Genomic DNA, 16,306 nt, shown 5'->3' with positions numbered 1-16,306 from the left:
TAGGTCTTGGCCTTGCTGATGGCTCTCATAGACTCTACTTTTCTATCTTAGTAAGGAGAGATGTGGTTTTTACACTTTTGAAAAACAAATAGAATAGTTATTTCTGTTTCTCGTATACTTCTAACATTATAACCACAGTTCTAGCAGGTTGATTGATTCTTTTTTAAAATGTTATATTATTTATTTATTTTAGAAAGAGAGGAAGGGAGGGAGAAAGAAAAGGAAAGAAACATCAATGTGAGAGAGAAACATTGATTGGTTGCATCTCTCATACCCCCAACTGGGGACCTGGCCCGCAACCCAGGCATGTGCCCTGACTGGGAATCAAACCAGTGACCTTTTTGTTCACAAGCCGACGCTCAATCCACTAGGCCACACCAGCCAGGGCTAGCAGCTTTTAATGACTATGTGGGTTAGCATGACAAATTGGAATGTGAAGGATTTCTTAATCAAAGACATCATATCCTCATGTAATAATATTATACATTGCAGTACACCTCTGCATTTAATCATGCCTCTGTGACTTCCATTTGGTACTGAAGAGAAATGAAACCCCATATCTACACTTCAACATATTCCCCTCAGTGACTCTGTGGGTTTTGCTCTGATATTCACCATTGTGTTTTAGGGATTGGAATATTCTAAGTCTTTAATGTTATTCTCTATCTAAACATAACAAAACAGCTTCTAACAAAGTAAATATGGCACCTTCCATGTGGTACATGCTAGTAGAGTACTGTGCAGGTTATCAATACCAAGAAAGCAAAATACCATGTACCACTTACCAATCCCAGGAAAGGAGGCCCACTGTATCTTGGTATCAGAGCCCCCAAGGAAAACAAGACAGCCAAGCACTAGATGGAACAACACTTTACTTACATAGAAAAGAGACAGAGCAAGATCAATTTCAGTAGTAGACTTTGGTCCCTGACTTGCAGGCCCCTCCTGACAACCAGTTCAGTGTGATTGGCCTATGCTTTCTCATGTCAGGCTGCAGTGGAAGGAACCCTGATCCTTCTCTTCTGGAGTCCAGAATACTGAAAGCTGGGGTGAGCCTGAGGGCCATGCACATACAGGCTTAAGCAGAACAAAGGAAGACATTTTGCCTGAAACAGCAAGATAGTTCCACGGGAGGCACAGGTGTGTGGATTTGATCTCTTGGTAAGGAAGTGCTCCAGGCCCGAAGCCCATTTTTACGAGCCAAGTGGGGGTGGAAAGACTGCACACAGAAGACTGACTTTCCCAACAGCACAATTTTCCTTTGTTTGTAGTTTTCTAGCAGTTTTATCTTTCTTTGTTCTCATTCAGAAGTGATCTGCACTTTTCTCTCTTCCTGACCCATTTGCAGTGTTCAAGGCAATTGTGTCAACATACTATTCCAGAGAATACCAGCAGCGAGTCTTGGCAGAGTCAGGTTTAATTCCTAGATCCACTGAACTCCTTCTGATGTTAGGCATTTCCAAACTTTTCAGCTGGGAATATTGCAAAGAACAAATGTGATTACAAATGTGAAACTGTGGAGTACCAAGAAGATGGTACCAAGAAGTAAATGCTTTCCTTTCTTTTTATATACGAACTTTTTCTAAGGCTAAAAAAAACTTATAGTTAGGATAAGACTATAAATATGGCTATTTCATTCCTATGGAGATGACTGTGCTATCAGGGCCTTTTGATCAATCTCGAAAGTATCTCCCAGTACCCATGCTGCATCGTCTGAACGACTGCAGCTGCCCACCAGCTGTTCTTCTCCCCTGGTTCTCTTCCTTCCACATTCAATCAATCTCCCATATTGCTACCTAATTAACCTCCTTGAGTGGCACTTTCATGTGTCACTCATCTACTCAAGAAAGTTAGCGTTCCTTATATTACATAATCATAGAATGAAAGAACTGAGAATAATCCTAAAGATCATATAGTCAAAGGAAGGCAAATAGTTTTCATCTCAAGTACCAGTTCTATTCATAGATGGTAGCTCCTTGTAGTAACCATGTTGCAAAGCACCATGTTGATAAGCACTAGCTTATCAGCCCTATGGTTGATTAGTGATATCTTCCTCTAGTATGGAAAGGTAGATAATAGCACATACTCTGTGTATTTCCTATTCCTAATCAAGCCCTATTCCTTTAGCTGACTCTTATTGTATACCTTCATACTCTAAGTAATATGCTTATATGCTACTTCTTGATTTTTTGCTTGTTTACTTCTAACTATAAAAGATGAGGATTAAGCTTTCTCTATAATTCTGCTCAACGCATGCATCTTATCCCTCCATACACTGAATGGACTCATATCATCACTTGGCTAGTTCAAAATTTGATGTTTACATTATTATGAATATGTAAAGGCTATTCACACCTGAGTCATATAATATTAGACAATTATTTTCTCCTTCCTTACAAAATTTTGTAAGAAATAAATTTATAAATAACCTGTTTATTTTTAATTTGTGGTTTTCTGTATACTTATCCGTAGTTCAAAACCAAACACTTCTCTAACAGTAAAAATTTCCTCTTAATAGGTTAAAATCTTTTTGGTAGTCTATTCATTTCACTTTGAAGTAATCACTTCTGAGACATGTTAATGACCTGTAACCAAAGACCACTAGGAACACATCTGTAGTAGAATGAACTGAATTTATTATTCATTGCAGCAAGGGAGAACACACAACATGGGATATAGCAGGGCATCTCAGTAGAGGGTATTAGAAAGGACTTACAGGATTTGGGGGATGGTTTAAGAAAAGAAGGCTTTGTCTGGGATTTCGACATTGTCAGAAAGTGAGAATAATTCTGTGGTTGAGTATCTTAATAAATAAATCTTAGCTAAAAAGAGAAAGACTAGATTGAGGCTAAAGCTGTAATTAGAAAGGAAGACTGTGGGATGGGAATTGTGATATTTTGTGGATTAGATAATGTTCATGTTTTTGTCTGGATAAAACAAAAATATAGTGTGGCCTTGTTTTTGTCTATGATCATAGAATAGTCTTGTCTGATGGTTATTTTCCATGAAATTCTTTGGGTTCAAGAGGAGAACACCAAGGCCTAACTGTGAGTGCTAGGTCAGCTCCTGGATATCAGGGGTGCTTTTCTCTTTTTCAGCATTCTGATCTGTTACTAATCTCATTTCTCATATCTTAGGAGACTTACTCCATCATCTTGGTAACTCCATTCACACCCCTTCTTTGCTGGATCACCTATTCCATGGACCTCTTCTATTTCTCTCTCTTGACTTACTCTCTTCTGGTGGGAGGAACATGCCTTCTAATAACTTCCTGTGAAAAGGTAAACAGAAAGTGATTTTTTAAGATCTTGTGTGTCATAAAGTGCATGTCAGATTTTAACTTCTCACTAGACTTACAGAAAATTAGTTATGGGGGGGCTCTGCCCACAAGGCCCCCCTGGTCTCCCCAGATGAGAATAAGTCTACCAAGGTGTGATCACTTGCGGAGGAAAGGTGGCCAATCTCTTGAAGGAGAAGAACCAGGAACCTGTTCCTCAATGGGCTTTTATTGGGTTTAATTTGCATGGGAATACAGGGTGTATACATAAAGCTCATCAGTCATTGTCAGACAGAAATGATTAAACAATAGATAACATTCAAAGAACTCTGAGGACTTATTCTTAGTCATGGTCAGGTAGTTAAAGGACCATAAAACTTTGGGGAACAAACTCACTTCATGCTTGGACCCTTATCATTTAAATTGAGGGTATTAGCAAAGTAGGTTTCACAGGATTTTATGCATTCTTTCTTAGGCCTGATCCCCCAAGGAACCCAGCCTTTCCAGCACAGGGCTGAACCCACTTCCAGCATTGTTTTAGGCTTAAGATATTGTTTCAGGCCTAAGTCAGGCAGGGGAAGTAAGGCAGCCAAGAGATTAGGAGACTTCTTGCAGACACAATGAGGACTCAGGCTACGTCAAAGCCGAGGGGTGAGTGTCCATCACCCCCTTTTTCTATAGCCCCCCCAAGTCCTTCTCTGAGGGCCCTCTCATGACCATGCCTGTCTTAGGCCATCCCTCCTTTGAAGAATTTTACCCACCCATCATTGGCTAACCAGTCATCCACTCAGGGCCAAGCAGGGTGAAGTAAAGGGGGCAGGGATAAGCTTTGTCTCCTTAGAGGCTTGGGGTCCCAAGGTCTCTCCACTCAGCCTTAGCCATGAGAGGTTACAGTTTCTGAAACCAGGCAGGGCGGTTCCTAACAATTAGTAATTTAGCTGGATATGGAATTTTTGCTTAGAAATCATTTCTCTCATTATGAAAACATTGATCAATTATCTTTTCACTTCTGGGGTCACTATTAAGAAACTAGGTGTCATTCTAATGTTTTATCTTTTGTTTAAAGCCAGTTTGGTTTTATTTTTCATGTTAGAAGCTTATAGGAATTTTTACATTCCTCTAGAATTTTTAAATTTCACAATGATGTTCTTACTTGTGGGTCTTCTATTTTTATCCATTGTGCTGGACACTGAATGGGATTATTGTATACAAAAATGTATGTGAATCAGTTGTAAGACTCTGTCTTGAATAGTTTCTTTAATTTTATCCACTCTTTCTTTCTGGGACTCCTATTATCCAAATGTTGGGTCTTTTAAAACAGTCTTTTAATTTACTTGTCTTTTTTCTTACTTTTTCCATTCCTTTGTCTTTTGGACTTGCTACAAGGGGAGATTTCCTCAACTTTTCCTTCTAATCCTGTGTAATCTTTCATTCTGTTGCCATATTTTAAATTTCCAGGAGCTATTTCTTCTCTGAATATTTCTCTTTTTTTTTAGATTTTATTTATTTATTTTTAGAGAAGGAGAAAGAGTGAGAGAGAGAGAGACATCAATGTGCAGTTGCTGGGGGGTGTGGCCTGCAACCCAGGTATGTGGCCTGACTGGGAATCGAACCTGCAACACTTTGGTTCGCAGCCTGCACTCAATCCACTGAGCTACACCAGCCAGGGCTTGAATATTTCTTTTTTATAGTATCCTTATCTTACTTCATATCTCCTTTTATTTCCCTAGGGATATTAATGATAGTTTCTTTCTTTTCTCCATATAGACCTTATTTTCACAAATTACATTTCCTGTTTTTAGTGTTTTATTTATGTGGGTTTTTGGGGGTTTTTTGTTGTTGTTGTTGTTGTTGTTGTTGTTTGCCTCTTTCTTTTTAGAAACTTTCCTCAAATATCTTGCGGTCCTTACATATCAGCTTCTTTTTAAGAAAGGGATACTATAAAGGTAATTGAATGCTGTTTCTGGTGATGAAGCTTGCTTACTATAGGTTGATCTAACTGGACACCAATATATAAGGAATAGCCCCTGACCAAAGAGGAGATTGCAGTAAAATGCTCACAAGTTTTTCATATTTTAATAAATAAATGCTACTTATATTAGGAAACTTCGAGTAATTAAGTTCATAAAATAGCACTCATACAACATAAAACTAACAGACATGAAAATGTATTGAAATCCTCTTCCATCATTGATTTTAAGAAATACCTATGTTTTTGCCCTAGTACAGTCTCAGTGAGAGACTAACTTCCCTTTCAACCTTGTGACTTACAATTATCCCAGCCATTGACCTTCAGTGGTTGGCACTACTTGAAAACAGGAGTGGGTCAGGTCAGTTACTCCCATCCTGAATAAACATTTCTGACTTGTGTACAATCCAAAAAGGAAAGAGATAAAAGGTAAAGGCTGTGGCTATTTTTCAGGGTTTTCTTTTTTTTTTTTACCCTAGAGCCAGTTGTTGATTCTCCTATGGCCTTTGATTGTAGAAAGTGCCCCAGAAATTCAAGCCACAAACCTCATGAACATTTGAGACATTTCAGAAAATTATCAAAGTCTTAAAGAAACCAAGGTTCACTAATATCAAGTAATTGAGAAACATCTGTTCTCAATTCTGTTCTCATTATTGTTACAGCAACAGAATAATGTCTAGTTTCTTTTGTGAAAACTACTGATATTTGTTCATTCATTGAAAATGTCTGAAGAACAGACACAAAACTTAACAGTGACTCGAGAAGGAGCATTTGAAGTAGAGGTGGGATGCAGAGATGTTTAATTTCTTATTTGACGTATTTTTAAATTATTTGCTTGGTTGCAATAAACACAATTTTTTCTAAGTATGAAATTCTATTCTATAAAAACCAAAGAACTAAAATAAATAAGCTTATAAAACCTGCTGTTATATGCAATTTGGGACTCAAATATAAAGGTAAATATCGCAAGTCACTCCAGTATTATAGCACAGCTATATACAGTGCTATAACTAGCTGGAATATAACTAGAATCAATTAAGTTTGCAAGTTGGCTACAAGAAGTAATAGAAACTCAATTATAGTGGCTTACCTCCATAGAGGGTTATTTTATTTACATAATAAAAATATTAGATAATCAGAGGTAGACACAGCAGGTAATTTCATATAATGAAAAGTCCAGGATCCTCTTAGCTTCTTCATCTGTCGTCCTTAACATGTATATATTTTCTCTAAGCTCATATGGCCATCTCACCTTTAGGTGGTAGATCATATTGAAGTGGGGGAAAGGCAGAAAGAAAAAGCATATGGTTGCTGAGTTTCCCCAGAGTTCTATCCAGCAGACTTTCACTTACATTTTATTGGCTTACCCTGACTCATACAGTCAGCCTTCAGCTGCAAAGGAACCTGAGAACTCCTAGATACATTGCAGCACTGAACAAAACTGAAGTTCTGTTAGTAAGGTCAAAGTGGAGGGTGGGTATTGTCTAAGCAACCAGCAGGCTCTGCTGTGGATGGCTCACCTGTTACCTCTTCCACAAAGCAAGAATATTTAATTCCTACCTCAAACAAGAGGGTTATATTTATGGAGAACTGAGAAAGGTGCCAGAGAAGCAGCTAGCCCAAGTTCAAAAATGAATACACATTGCAGTATTATTTGTAATTCATAACATTGGAAATAACTAAATGTTTGAAACCTGAAATCAGGAAAATTTGTCAAGAGCCTTTAGTTGACTGAGTAGCTAGTGAGTGTGTTCTCAGTGGAGGGGAGTGGTGGGGGTAAAATAAAAAAAAATTGATGTTAGCAGCTAAGGAGGAGGAGGGTATGGAGGGGAGGGATTGAGTGAAAAGGAAAAAGGACTCATGAACATGGACAACAGTGTGGTGAATTCAGGGAGGAAGGTATAAGGGGACTAAATGGTAATGTAAAAATACAGTGAAAATTATTTTTAAAAATTAAAGAAGAAAAGCTTTAGAAACATCCCTGGTTGCAGTTATTGTTCATGCACAGACATGCCTACCTTTGGGTGCAAAGCATTTGGAGCAGCCCACTCCTGGGCACGTGTGGCAGAGAACCAGACAGGCACCGGGATGCCTACTGGACTTGTTCTGTCCTGGAAGAATTAACTCCACTTTCCAGAAGGAGAAATCAAACTCTTCTTTGCTGATTTCTTAACTCTTCCATGAAATCCTCCCTGATTATTCAAGTCTACATTGTGCTCTCCCTTTTCTGAACTGCTATAGCAATTATCTGCAAATCAAAAACACAAATTCTGTATATTGTTATATAGACTTCACAAGACAATGCCTTATCCCCCTAAGTCCAGTGTGTGCTCCTCAACAGCTAGCACTGTAGGACAGGAGGGGCCCTGGAAAACAGGATGTCCTTGAGAGTCTGGGATAAAAAAGGTGCTACCAAAGATGCACAGGTTCATGATGTTGGGGAGTCTAAAGACACCCCTTAGCTAGTTTTAAAAAGTAGTATGAACCTCAGAAGGATCCTGTTAGATGATCTTTAAATCACTAAACAGTATGATGTTCCCTTCTTGGGACAAATTTTAGTCAATATCCTAACCTGGTGCCTGGAAGTGTGTGATTTCATGTTAGAGGATAAACTACATCAGATTGGAGTCATGTGCTTTCAGTATAAGGGTCCAACTCTAAACACGCCTTAATAAAGAATGCTGTCAGCCCCCCACAATAACTCTTCCTATACCCTTGAGTGGTATTTCCTCAGCAGCTGCCATGTGCCTCCTCCTCTCTTCTCCATCACGAAGAATCTGACGAATTCATTCCCAATAAGGCAACAAAGACTGATGGAGTGAGATGTTGCCTTTTCCCCAGAGTTCTTTAACAGAGGACAGAAGCACAAGCCAATACAATAGAAATGTAATGGTGGAATTTCTGGTATCAACAAAAAAGGTTAAGAGGATTTTCTTTCATGTGAGAACTTTCCAGCCACTCATCAAATTATAACATAAGAGTAGCCAACTATTCTCACTGTTATTAATAAATAGTCCCTGTTTTTCTTTAATCTATAGAATTTAATAAATGAATTCACCTTTATAAGCTTAATAAATTCATTTACATATACATGTTTCCAAAGTGCTGAGTGATGAGTTAGAGAAGCAGTAAAATTCAGTGTTATGATCACGGATTCTAAGTCTAACTTCCTGGATTTGCACCTACACCATTGAGGCAAGTTACCTAAATGTCTTTGTCCCTCATTCTCCTCATCTGTACAATTGGAGATAATAATATTACCTGCTTCACGGAGTTATTGTGAAGACCAAGTAAGACCATACATATAAGCACTTAGAGCTTTGCCTGACACATAGTTCATGCTCTATAAATGTTAGCAGCTATTTTAGTAAGATTTATTTTATTTCTAAATGAATAAGAAATAGCATATTTGCCTCTAGTGAATTATAGATTTGGGGCAGGTCTTTATATTTTAGTTTGCAATGACTTTATAAAGAATATTCAGCAAAATAGGCAGTTTCTGTAAGATTGTGAATCATAATTTGCCTCCCATTTTCAAAAGGAACATGTTGGGGTTCACTACATGACTCTGAAGATTTCTTTTTTGTATAAATGTCCGTTTTACATTTTGATTTCCAGATCGAAGCTATCCCTAAAGATGATTCTACATTATCTGAGAGGAGGAGAGAGCTCCATAAGGAAGTTGAAGTTGCTAAGAGGAATTTAACCCAACAGGTTAATATTACCTCTCATTTAAGCTTCTATCTAAGAACTGTTGATATGCTGTTGGGTGTTTAACAGTGCTCCACAAAACCTCAATAGGAGAATCAGCAAAGAGCGCCTGATCTTGCTTAACATGGGCCTGTTTCTTCATCTCAAAGTCCACTCTAACCCCACATTAAATTTGGGGGGGAAAGGATTGTGTTTGAACCATTAAAAATTATACACGTTCATGTGATGTTTTAAATATAAAAGTATTTAAATAAAGTATTTAAATAAAATTATCAAAAATAAACAATAAATGTTTTATTTTGCCAATGTCTAATTTAAATTTTTCAAATTTTGTTTATTTAAGCCACTGTGAAAGTATTTTAAAACATGCTTTTATATGTCTTTCTTAAGTTTACTTGAAAATACAATCTGATAAGAAAAAGTTCTATCATGTTAAACATGTTATCATATTTGCACATTCTTTTATAAGATTAAACAATAATTGGAGCTAAGGAAGTAGAATTACTTAGTTTTATGTTTTAATAAAAGAAATTCTACATGGGAAATAAAAAACATAGTCTAAGATAATGACCTTATTGTGTTCTTCCAAAGAAATAAATCATAATATATTGTGTTTTTCAAAAGAAAATTTTATCAGAAGTTGAGTGTAAATTAATAGAGCAACAACTTGAGGAACAAAGCAAGCTTTTAAAGGAGCAAGAAAACGTGCGAGACATGGTACTCAACCTTGTTCGTGTGACTCAAGTCAAAATTGATGAGAAGGAGCAAAAATCCAAGGATTTCCTGAAAGCTCAGGTAATGCATTTTTGTAAGCATTCACAAATTACTACAAGAGCTCAGGGTAACCTCATTTTAACACAATGTTCATTAGAAAGCTGCAATTGTTAAGTCTCCTTCAAATTCCGCTGATGATACAGCTTCCCAAAGTAAGACTCAATCATGCCCTGAAAATTAGTCCCATCGTTTAATTAGCAGTAGTCAATAATCTAGAAAGACACAGAGCTAGATCAATCACAGTGAGCAGAAGACTTGAACAGATGACAATCATTAAGAATGTGGTGGACATGGCAGACAGCTGCCCAGGCCACAGGTATCTCACATCCAACTGTGATTTGCCATGGAACAACTCAAGAGCAGGTAGTATTAGACTGCTGTCCCTCCAACGTCAGCAAGCCATCCTCATTTAAACCAATGTTATGATACCCTTAGTTTCTGCTTCCCCTGGTAACTTTCCTGGACTCTGGACAAAGTACAAGAGCAGACCCAGTGCAACATCCCAAAACCAAAACAAAAATAAAACCAATAGCAAAATCAACCCTCCTGCCCTGCTAGCTAAAACTCTAATATTAGAACCATTTATTTCACTTAAAGATTATATCCGGAGGTTCCCTGTTAAAAATGAATATGATATAACTTATTGCTAAATTAGAAAACCTGAATTTACCATGTGGTCCAGATGTTGGTGGTTTCTAAATACAACCATTGTTCTAATTCTGAGCAAGTATTTACACAGACTAGCAATTCTTGTCCCCCAGAAAGAACTCACATCAAAGCATTAGCAAATTATGAGGTTAAATGAAGGTTTTGCAAAGAAGACTGAGGGAAATACCTACACCACACAACCCACAGCAAACCCTTCCAACTCCTCACTGTTTCTTTTTTTCTACCTCAGGAGATTTGAGAAACTAATAGAAGTTTAGCATGGTTGGCCCAGTAGAATTCATGGGGTAGCTGGGTTTCCTAGAGTAAATGAAGGAAAGGCGGTGGCAGGGGAGGAAGGGAGGAGGAGGAGAGAAGGTAACCTGAGAGAACATGTGGCAGAGAAGAGGAGGAGCAGGAACAAAATGAGGAAAGGAGAGAGCAGTGGGATCCTTGTTATGAGGAACAATGGCCTGTTTTACGAATTAGACAATTTTTAAATTAATCTCAAAAATGATACATATATTATTTATGCGCCAAACCAAAACTCATTACTAAATGTACTCATTCTTATAAAAACACACAATTCTTTCTCTTGAAATAGGGAAATTGAGAAAGGAAAGATACTGTTTTTCTTAAGTATTCTTAGTGTGGGGAATTGGTCTGTTAAACATTAGCTGTAATAAACTGTAATTGTCATGAGACAACAGTCAATCTTATCCTTTTATTTCACATGTCATCTACATCCTAAAAATAGACAAAAGGTGGAGGAAAAATCCAATGCTGCTATTACCTCCAAGATGGAGATGATGATACTCGATTTTTACATATGTTTAACTCTTCACACCTGGAGTCACTTAAATAATATTAGCTTCTTCCTGACTCCTGTTCTCACTGAGAGCAACATAGAATTGCTGCATGTCAATCGTGGCTCTAATGCCTAATTTCTTTTTAATCACCCGTGGCAAATGGGTTTTGCTCTCACAGTCCTCAACAGAAGGCCAACAAAAACCATTTTCTCTGGTTTCTATCAGCAAATACTTCATCTTCGAATGTATGTCTTACACTAGGTGAAGGACCTAGCATCTTGACATTTGAAGAACATAGTGTGTTTAGACTTGGTATATTCTTAGGATTTTAAAACTGTAAGTGCTGACACAATATTCATGTGTAATCTGTAACATCTTCTTATGGCTGATCTCAGTATAGTGATGTATTGTGTAGGAAAACACACTCAATGTACAAACATATGTAAAGATACTTTAAAATCATGCCTTGTCTCTTACAAAATACCACAGAGGATTCAATTCATAATGTTTCCCAAAACCTATTACAAAGCCCCTTCCCTCATCTACATTCCACAAACTCCTCACTCACCCAGCCCCTTTTTGGCTCCCTCAAAATTTCCCAGAACTTCTCCTCAAACCCATCCTGCCAGGCTCTTTTCTTTTCCTCCTATCTCGTTCTTCCACTTCCTTAATTAACCCTTTGTCCTAGCTAGTGTGATTTAGTTCAGTTGGTAAGGCAATTTCCCAATCTCCCCAGATCTGCACAAAGGATTTTTCTTAATGGATAGGAAAGAGATGGGGTGAGACTGCGAGTATTCATATGTTGGTGGTGGTGGACTTTTTAAAATTATTATTTCACACATAGTTTTTATATTTTAGCAAAAGTATAACAACATCGTGAAGGATATCAAAGCAAAGGATCTTGAAATCAGGATATACAAGAAGAAAAAACGTGAAATTCATAGGAGGTAAAAGAATTACATGATAATTTATCTAGTTAGGTGGAGGGAAAAACAGATCCTAATTTCACAAATTTCAAAAACACTTGCATTTTTCACAGACTCAGAGAGTTTGCTAAACTGTATGACACTGTTCGAAATGAAAGAAACAAATTTGTTAACTTACTTCACAAATCTCATCAGCAAGTAAATGAAATAAAAGAAAGACATAAAATGTCATTAAATGAATTGGAAATTTTAAGGAATAGTGCAGTTACTCAAGAAAGGTAAGTGTTATCATTATTGTACTTTTGAAGTGTTCTCTTCTGATTCATTGAACTAAAAAATACTGTGGAGATTGTAAAAGAGAAAACAATAGTCTTTTACAAAGCTAGAAAAGCCCTTACTCATCTGAATGTGATTCCTTATGCTTCTACTCTTTGGGAGCCATCTATTTAAGTAAATGAAAATTGATAATATATAACTATGTTTGCTATGCTAATTTTCATTTATTTAATTAGAAAAAAAGCACCAATTTGACAATTTGCATTTAAAGTTAGAAGACAATCAAAATGTTTATTAACCAGCTGTAGATTTATTAACCTGGCTGTAGACTTGAAGCATCTAATATGCTTGTGAGAGGCAGTGCCTTGGTTAAGACAGGTGGCTTCTAGATTCAACTCCCAGCCCTGCTACTTCTCCTGCCATGTGACCTCAGGCAAAATACCTTTCTGGGCTCACATTCCTTACCCATAAAAATTGTCCTTATTTTACAGAACTTTTTATTATTAAACAAGTTAAACCATGTAAAAATACTCAGAAATGCCTGGCAAATTTTTTTTTTAATTTATCACTGATTGTGTGCCAAGATCTATTTGACTCTTCTACTTATATTTCAATATTTAGTCTACTGAGTCTATTTAATTTGAAATCTTTCTGGTGGCCATTATTGTCCAGTTTCCTTTTAAAAAGTTATTGCAAAATGGGCCCTTGTGTGTATGTAGTGGAGGAATGGGGGTAGAGGGGAGGAAGGAATCTGTATGAAAAGGAAAATCTAATTTCTTAGTCAGGTTCTAATCCTACACGAAAGCAAAATATCATTTCTAGAAGCCATGCATTCATTTAGCATTTATTGTGAAGCTATATTGAGACAGGTACCAGCTAAGTCCAGAGACAATTATCAGATATAACCATCTCTGCCCTTAAGAGAGCACAGCCTCCTGAGGACAACAGAGCAGTAAATAAACTACTATAGACTCTAGCTCTGACAAAGCAGGGCAGGAGGGTCTGGGGGCACAAAAGAAACATGTCCTAATCTGACAGAGGGGGAATCTGAGACCTGGGAAGATTACAGGAATTCCTGAGAGTATCACATGATGAATATCATTACTACTACTATTGTCATTTCAAGGGATGTACTTAAAGTAAGAGCTACTTGATTCTGTGTTTTGAAGTCTTCATCGTTTCTAAAGAAACTAAGAAAAACTATAATCTTATTCATTTCCCATAAAGAAAGCTACAAAATTCCATGCTGAAACATGCCAACAATGTTACCATCAGAGAAAGCATGCAAAATGATGTTTGCAAAATTGTAGCAAAACTTCAGGAAATGAAAGAGAAGAAGGAAGCCCAGTTGAATAACATTGACAGACTTGTCCATATGATCACAATGATTGAAGAGGAGATGGTGCAGCTTCGCAAAAAATACGAACAAGCTGTTCAGTCTCGAAATGAAAGGTAAAAATCAGGAACCTACTGTGAGAACAAAGCACCCAGAGATCCTGTTTAGGAATATTTCCCCATTTTCTTTTTTTTAAAGATTTATTTATTTATTTTTAGAGAGGGAAAGGGAAGGAGGGAGAGAAACATTAATGTGCAGTTGCTGGGGGTCATGGCCTGCAACCCAGGCATGTACCCTGACTGGGAATTGAACCTGTGACACTTTGGTTCGCAGCTCGCGCTCAATCCACTGAGCTACGCCAGCCAGGGCCTGTTTCCCCTTTTTCTATCTTGACTTGACAGGGACTAGTAAAGGACATTTGACATTCAGGTTTTATTCATTTGGTGGAGAAGGGTAGCTGTATGTTTTGCCTGGAAATAAGAAACTGCCCTTGTAAGAGAGACAGGCAAGAGTAGAGTTTGAGAAGTTACTTACTTGAAGATCAAAGTCCTTTCCCAGATTACCAGTCAGGATGCTCTGATAACATCAAATTACTTCAGTCAAATTGACATAAATCTTAGGATTATGTACCCATTTTTGTGACAGTTTTTTTCATTTTATGATATTTATTCAGCCATTCTCCCAGTTCATTTTCTCAGCAAGTAAGTAAGACCTTTAGGAGTAGCATTGTTTCTTCCAGGCTACAATTATATCATTACTCAATTGCTGCTTTAGCAGTTTTTCCAAATTTCTTGTGCTTTGAGAAATCTGGCATGTAACATTGCAGAGCCCCATAGCAATTATATGTGGTATCAGATTGTTTTCCATCATCCCTTGGTTGTCTTCTGTGTAAAGTGCTGGACCCTGAAGGTACAAAAAGACGGTAAAGCATTGCTCCTGGTTTATATTTTCAAGAGAACTGAGATCATGAGAACCAATAAATGGCAAATGAAACAAAATATAGAGCTAAGATTAGCCAAATACAACTATGTGAACACATGTTTTGAGGAAGAGAGAGAGAATTAGGTATGAACTCTAGGATGATGGATATGCACAGTGTGTGGGAAGAACTCCAGGGTGGTGAAGAATACCATTTTTCAAAGGGTTGGCAGGTGTTTTCTCTGGGGCGTGTGGGGCAGTCTTCTTATTTGTCTCCTGGCACAGACCAAAGCATTTAGGCAGTGCACTGCCAGGCCCCGGTCAGATCTGTGGGGCTGGAATTAGAAATTTCTTACTTTGTTTCTTCTCCCTATTCTCCTCAAGAAGAAAGGGTCTTTCCCCTGGCATTATTATAAACGATAGAATTTTGCCTGTTTATTAGGAAATTTGTGTTGGAAACAGTCAAGTTTAAAAGAACCTAATGGTCTTGGCAAGTAACTTAGAACAAAATCACTGCAGAAATGCATTCCCTGGCCTGGGTACATCTGGCCAGCCCTCGGTTGGCAAGTGTGGTCCAAGAAAAAGGTCTGCAGAAAATCGGGCTATGGGATCACCTTTGTTCATGTGTGGGGAATGACATTCTCTCCCACCCCAGGAAACCTTGGGGACTTGCAGAGATATTGTGCCAGCCAACCACATGGTCAGCTCAGAGTTGAGATGCTAAAAACTGTCCCTCTCCTATGCCTCAAAATTCGAAGTGTGGAGTTTAACTAGACAGCCACTGGTAAATATCTATTGTCTTCTAGAATTACGCAATGTTCATGTGTATTTTGCACCCAAATTCAGAGGAACCACAATAGCAGATGAAGCTGTGGCCTCAATGTCCTCTCAACCTCTGCCTCTCAATTTGACTGTAGTGGTGTTCAGCTGATAGAGCGGGAAGAAGAAGTGTGCATTTTTTATGAAAAAATAAATATCCAAGAGAAGATGAAACTAAATGCAGAAATCGAAATACATGTCCTGGATGAAAAGATCCGATTCCTTAAATTGAAGATTGCTGAGAAGCAAAGACAGATTCATGTGACTCAGAAATTACTGCCCGCCAAGAGGTCCCTGGATGCCGACTTAGCAGTGCTCGAGATTCAGGTGGGAAAGTGTTCAGAGACACTTCTTGAGACCATTTGCTTTTCATTTTTCCTCCATTATTTGTCTGTACGTAGTGTAAGTTCTTACACATAAACCAAGCCAGGCTACTCCTGGAACCTGTAAGAACCCATGAGTTACAGGACTTGTTTCAAAAGGCCGTGAGCACTGCTGCAGGGTGGAATCTGTGCTTTGAGCAGCTGAGCTACAGATGTCTTCTTCTCCCATGAAGCATTTTCTGCCTCTCCCGGAATGCACGCCCTCCCAAATCTCAACCCTATCTCAACTTTCTCACAGCTCCGAACTTCAATAATTTTACTACCACCAGCATAATTCTGTTTTTGGTGCTTCCTGGAAAAATCTAGCTCTCTTATTTTTAGTACTCTTGCCCTCTGGAGATTTTTGTTTGTTAATAATTGGCAGTCACATATAATCAGACTGCCTGTTAACCTGTTGTGAACTTCTGTTAACTGCCTTCTTTTAGGGTTAGTTGCAGACATCATCCTCACCGTACTATGAGTG

The 16,306-nt window shown here is 37.9% G+C and overlaps 1 protein-coding gene across 2 annotated transcripts in view; it reads left to right on the top strand.

Annotated features, from left to right (window-relative positions):
• CCDC146 (coiled-coil domain containing 146) overlaps positions 1–16,306 on the top strand; it is a 128,765-nt gene that overhangs the window by 99,853 nt on the left and 12,606 nt on the right. For both annotated transcript variants that reach the window (XM_028525813.2, XM_036010720.1), the window contains 6 exons: positions 8,865–8,960; positions 9,582–9,752; positions 12,044–12,132; positions 12,225–12,389; positions 13,615–13,839; positions 15,559–15,787. In XM_028525813.2, the coding sequence (XP_028381614.1) occupies positions 8,865–8,960; positions 9,582–9,752; positions 12,044–12,132; positions 12,225–12,389; positions 13,615–13,839; positions 15,559–15,787 (975 nt within the window). The remainder of the gene's footprint in view (positions 1–8,864; positions 8,961–9,581; positions 9,753–12,043; positions 12,133–12,224; positions 12,390–13,614; positions 13,840–15,558; positions 15,788–16,306) is intronic.

The sequence above is a fragment of the Phyllostomus discolor genome, chromosome 10 (genome assembly GCF_004126475.2).
Source record: "Phyllostomus discolor isolate MPI-MPIP mPhyDis1 chromosome 10, mPhyDis1.pri.v3, whole genome shotgun sequence".
NCBI classification, from domain to species: domain Eukaryota; kingdom Metazoa; phylum Chordata; class Mammalia; order Chiroptera; family Phyllostomidae; genus Phyllostomus; species Phyllostomus discolor.
The sequence above is the reverse complement of the archived record's forward strand: the minus strand, read 5'-3'. Positions and strand labels throughout refer to the sequence as shown.